Genomic DNA, 6599 nt, shown 5'->3' on the forward strand with positions numbered 1-6599 from the left:
AGCTTTGCGCTTTGAACACTTCCACCCGAGCGGAGCTCCTAATGGGGTATAGGTGATATCAGGTGGTACAGTGCTTGCAGGTGGACGAAATGACGCGGGAGAGACGTTGCCATGGCAACGTGGAGATCGTCTTATACTATAAGTATATTTTGAATCATAATGCGGTATTGTTTGCTGTATTTATTTTATAAATTTAATATATTTTTGTGCATTTTTTTATAAGAATATTAGCATTCTGCACTTTCAAGTAAATACCTACAGCTAGCTGCGCTTCAAACATTTAGCTCTACGTTACAATCTAATAGATAAATCGTGAGGTCATTTTTTAGTTTATTAATTGTAATTATATATTTTACTAGTAATGTAAATAACTTTAAGCTACACACCTAGCACAAGTCTGCCTGTACGTGAGGGGCGCGGCGCTGCTCTCCGCCTCGCGAGATCTATTTCTAAGGAATACCAAAAGATTGGCCTTTATTACATTTGATAAGTATAAACACAGTACACATGTTATTTGATTTCTTTTTATCATAAATATAAATTGAAATACTTTGAGCTCATCATCTTGTTTCATTTAAATAATAGTTTTATCTAAATGTATGCAACTACTAATAGTTTAATGTAATAACGAGCTTTATTGAATGTGAGCTTTTAAACGGAATATAAACAAATGCGATTGAACATCACTTAAATACTTTTTAAAAGAAATTATTTAACCGAATTAATCGCGTATATTTAGTATTATACATTTTTGGAAACCCGACATCTGTTGACATCATCATAATAATAATAATAATAATAATAATAATAACCCCCTAAAATCCAACCACACGTCCTGATCGACCACCTGATCACGTAGGGGGCGGACACACGATGAATAAATTGCTGGCGTGGCCAACGTGGCGATGGTAACCCATTAAATATGAAGACCAGATTAAGAAAGAAACTGAGAGGGCAGCTTCCCGAGGGCAATCGTCGGGGCGCACCTGGAGCTGACGCTGGGTGTTTCAGCATACGGACCGTCAGTGGTGAGGAGCTGAACAGGCGGGCTCCCACCGGGGATTTACAACCCGAAGAATCGACAGCCGAACACTTACACACATACACAAGTAGAGTCAATAGCCCAAGTGAACCGTACAGTCCGAGTACCGCATCGTATAACCCTTCGGTACATTCATCACCAACATCTTCGGTCTGTAGTAGAGGTCCACCTACACCGCTTTTGGATGTTGCGCAGGAGGCAAATGCCTTTTTACCCGCGTCCACCAAAGCTGGTAAACCTAGAGTGCGTATGCAATGGAGCAAAGATGTAAACCTATTTATCATGCGCACTTACTACCACATCACTAAATTAGAAACAGATATGACTATATACAGAAAAAAATTACACGAACAATTCTTACTAAATTACCCCCAAATTAAAGTATCAGAACAAAGAATTTCAGATCAAAGAAGAACAATAGAAAGAAATAAATTACTATCTCAAGAAATACTGAATCGATTAAAAGAAGAAGTAAGGATACAACTACAGGAAGAAGAAACGAATAATGTAAATATTACAGAAATATCAAATCACACATATATACAAACAAGAACTTCCTCGCCAACCACATTTCAATATAACGCAAATAGCCAACAAACACAAACCTCTCATAGTTTTACACAAACTGAAACGATAACACAGCTATTAGAGAACGACATTGAAGGCTTTGTAAATGTGCAACCACCTAATGAAGAATACATACGCATCATAATAGACAAATTCCGTACTAATTTGACCTTATACGCAGGCATGGATCCAAAGATGAGACCAAAACTACCAAAGCTCAGATACTGTCGCAAACTTTATCAACTTTCGAATTTATTTAATGAAAATATTCTTATAGAATACATTTCTCCAGATACAAAACTTATAGACCTACATACATTAATATACTGCACTGCGCTAACTATAACAGAAGAATTGAACTACAAAATTACAGGACACTCAAGAATTAATAGTAAAAGCAACAAATATAAACCAGCCTGGCAACATAGATTAGAAAAGGATATACAAAAACTGAGAGCAGATATAGGAAAATTAACACAATTCATCAATAATAATAGATCTAAAAAAATAATAGAAAGAGTAGAATTTTTACTAAAAACTACAAAGGTACATACAAAACATGAAAAGAATAATAAAAGACCGGAAGAAGTTTTAGATACTTTAAAGCAGAAATTAGCACTTAAGTCACATAGATTAAAGACGTATAATAAAGCGCAAGAGCGAAAAGCTCAAAATAATACATTTGTCAGAAATGAAAAACAATTCTATAGAAATTTACTTAAACCACAAAATTTGATTCAAGATAAAGTAGAAACACCAACTAAAGAAGAACTAGAAAAATATTGGTCAGGTATTTGGGAAGAGCAAACATATCATAATAATCAAGCAGATTGGATAACAAAAGAAGAACAAAGATGGCATGACCTAGAAGTTATGGATTACAATAAAATAGTAAAAGAAGATATTAAAGAAATTACAGATAAGTTACATAATTGGAAATCACCAGGAATAGATAAAATTCATAACTTTTGGTTTAAAAAACTTACTTTCCTTCATAGTTCATTAGCTAAGAATATATCAGAAATCATCTCTGGACAACAAAACATACCCGAATTTTTAGCTACCGGAATAACTTATATGCTACCCAAAAACAATTTCTCTACACAACCGTCTCAATATCGGCCAATTACGTGTTTACCTACTTTATATAAAATTGTCACTTCACTTATTACACAGAAAATTAATAAACATATAGAGAACAACAACATTATAGCAGAAGAACAAAAAGGCTGTAGGCGGGGCCACATGGGATGTAGGGAACAACTTATCATAGACTCCACCATAATGAAACATGCCTTATCAAAAAATAAAAATTTGCACTGTACGTACATCGATTATCAGAAAGCATTTGATAGTATTCCACACTCTTGGTTGCTACATATACTAAATATTTACAAAATAAACCCTAAAATAATTAATTTCTTAACAAACATTATGACCCAATGGAAAACTACACTACATTTACATAGTTCTAACTACAATATAAACACTAGAGAAATAGCTATTAAAAAAGGAATTTATCAAGGTGATTCCCTGAGCCCATTGTGGTTCTGCCTAGCCTTAAACCCACTTTCTTACCTATTAAAATGTAACCGAGCTGGATATGGACTTAAACATGACAATAATGAAACAATAATATCACATTTAATATATATGGATGACATTAAATTATATTCTAAAAACAATAAAGAGATGAATACACTTATAGATACTACAACAGAATTTAGTGAAGATATACATATGCACTTTGGACTAGACAAATGTAGAATTGTTCATATAGTTAAAGGTAAAATCCGGCCCGGCGATTACGTGATTAATGAAATAGATAAAATTACTGCAATGGAACCCAACGAATTTTATAAATACCTAGGACTTCAGCAACTGAAAGGATTAAACCACACAGCTATCAAAGAAACAATAACGAATGAATATAAAAGGAGAATTAACGCCATTTGTAAAAGTCAACTATCAAGTAAACATCTAATAAAAGCCTTAAATACATACGCAATACCAATTTTAACCTACACATTTGGAATCGTAAAATGGTCAAATAGTAATATCGAACAAATAGAACGCTTAACACGCACTACACTCACTAAACACAACAATCTACATCCTAAATCCGCAATTGAAAGATTAACTATAAAACGAAAACATGGAGGAAGAGGTCTAATAGATATAAAACATTTATGGCAGAAACAATTACATAATTTATCAAATTTTTTTTATACAAAAGCTCAGTCAAGTGACATACATAAATCAATAGTCCAAAATGATTTTAAATATACGCCTTTAAATCTTAATGATTGCCAAAGTACAGAAAATTTAGCAAACACAGATCCACAAAAAAAGAAAATAGAAGAATGGATGAAGAAAGTAATGCACGGTAGACACCCTAATGACCTACAACAACCCCATATAGATCTTGAAGCTTCAAACAAGTGGTTACAGACAGGCAGTTTATTCCCGGAAACAGAGGGTTTTATTATTGCAATTCAGGATCAAATAATTAATACCAAAAACTTTAGAAAATATATTATCAAAGACCCCACAGTTACAAGTGATAAATGCCGCAGGTGCCATACACAACCAGAAACCATACAACACATAACAGGAGCCTGCGCAAGCCTCACTCAAACGGACTACACTCATCGACATAATCAACTAGTAAATATAATACATCAAATCTTAGCACACAAACACAAACTTATACAAGACACAAATATCCCTTATTATAAATATACCCCCCAATCTGTTCTGGAGAATACCTCCCATAAAATATATTATGATCGCGCAATACTCACTGACAAAACCATACACTTCAATAGACCAGATATAACACTACAAGATAAAATTAATAAAACTGTTTACCTGATAGACGTCGCAGTTCCTAATACTCACAACATTCAAAAAACAATAGTTGAAAAAATTAATAAATATGCAGATCTTAAAGAAGAAGTCACTCGTATTTGGAAACAAAACAAAGTCTACGTCGTCCCAATTGTTATATCCACCACTGGCGTCGTACCAAAAGCCATTCACCATTATTTAAAGATAATAGACTTAGAAGAAAGTATAATACACACCCTACAAAAAGCTGCTATTTTAAATACGTGTAGGATGGTGAGGAAGTTCTTGCAGATAGAGGAAAATAATATTAACACACAAAATTGAACACACTGCACTCCATAATTACTTGGCGCATGCCCGTTTTTATGGTTCTTTGCCAGTTAAAAGCTGAGAAATTAAAATAAAAAACATAATAATAATACTTTATTGCACATGAAAAGAAAATATATACATATAAAATTTACACAGAAAAAAAAAGAAAGAAAAGAAAAAGAAAAAGAAGGATACATAGGTACTTAAATTAACATGTGCAATGGCGGCCTTATCACTGCAAGTGATCTCTTACAGGCAACCATTAAAAGTGCAGGACTTATGCAAGAAATTATAGTAGTAAGTCGTAGCGCAAAAAGTATTATTTAACAAAGTAAAAAAAATATATAATTAAATAAATAATATATATATATATTTATTTAATACACATACATACAAATATAAAAACATATACACACAAACTACATACATACATACATACATACACATACATACATACACACACATACATACATACACATACATACATACACATACATACATACATAGACACATACATGCATACATATTAAAATAATACGGAAATGTATACATACGTACATATTATGATACTTTATTTTAAATATTGTTCTAAGTAGTAATTTTTAAGCCTACGCTTAAAAATATTTACTGACGGAGATCGTCTAACTTCACCTGGCAGAGCATTCCAGAGTTTTACTGTTTGGACAGTAAAAGAGTCTCCATAGCATTTAGTGTCACATGAGGGGATTTCTAGGAGGTTGTTGTTGCGGGAACGAAGGTGTTGGGAGTGGAGGGCGTTCGACCCCAAGAACTTAAACCGTTCTTTGAGGTACGAAGGAGTGACAGGGTGGTAAAGGATTGTGAAAAGGAGAGTGAGAGAGTGTAATTGTCGTCGGTCTTTTACAGTGAGCCATTTAAGCTGAGTACGGTATTGTGTTACGTGATCAAACTTTCGCAATCCAAAGATAAATCGGATTATAAGATTCTGCATCCGTTCAAGCTTATTTAGTAGTTGTTGAGATAAATCTAAGTAACACGAGTCGGCATAATCAAGTATAGGGAGAAGAAGAGTTTGAGCCAATGAGATTTTAGTCTTTAATGGTAGTAGGTTCTTCCATCTTCTCAAACTTCTTATAGCACAGAAGATCTTACGGCTGAGCTCGGCAATTTGAGGCGACCAAGAAAATGTGCTGTCCATTCTGACTCCTAAGTTCTTGACACTATCACTAACCTCTAAGCAGACATTGTCAAAAAGGATTTGAGGGAGATTTGGTTTTATTTTAAATAACTGCTTAGGATGCCCAAACATACATACATTAGATTTACTTGGGTTAATAGATAGTCCGAACGATTTACTCCAAGAACTAATTAATTGTAAATTGGAATTAATTTCATCTATCGCTCTGGGTGTGTCATTAGCAGGTACCGTCTTATAAATTTGTAAATCGTCGGCGTAGAGATGATAAGATGTTGATATATGTGGAGTGAGATTGTTAATAAAAATGGAGAACAGTAAGGGAGACAGCACACCTCCTTGCGGTACGCCAGCGCCTAAATGACATTGAGAAGTATGCTTCCCGTCATGCTTAATGCTTTGAGTGCGGCCGTGAAGATATGAGGAAAACCATTCAGTAGCTTTTGAAGAAATGTTAATGGACCTTAGAATTGCTAAAAGGATGTCGAAGTCAACTGTATTGAACGCATTAGAAAAATCCAATAACGCAAGTACAGTAACCTGTTGGTTATCAATGCCATATCTAATGTCATCACATACTTTGTTGAGTGTTGTAACTGTACTATGGCCAGGACGGAAGCCGGACTGGAAAGAGGACAGGATATTGTTTTTATA

General features: G+C 34.0%; 1 protein-coding gene across 1 annotated transcript; it reads left to right on the forward strand.

The window, feature by feature from the left end:
* The first annotated feature begins 922 nt into the window (after positions 1–922).
* On the forward strand, positions 923–4783 carry LOC146534210 (uncharacterized). The gene is made up of 3 exons (XM_085193865.1): positions 923–3197; positions 3318–3581; positions 3846–4783. Exons 1-3 carry the CDS (start codon positions 923–925, stop codon positions 4781–4783), a joined length of 3477 nt encoding a protein of 1158 aa, XP_085049991.1.
* Positions 4784–6599: the final 1816 nt, after the last annotated feature.

This window comes from Heliconius melpomene, chromosome 12 (genome assembly GCF_056956725.1).
Source record: "Heliconius melpomene rosina isolate 202511_hmr_F chromosome 12, ASM5695672v1, whole genome shotgun sequence".
In the NCBI taxonomy this organism is placed as follows: domain Eukaryota; kingdom Metazoa; phylum Arthropoda; class Insecta; order Lepidoptera; family Nymphalidae; genus Heliconius; species Heliconius melpomene.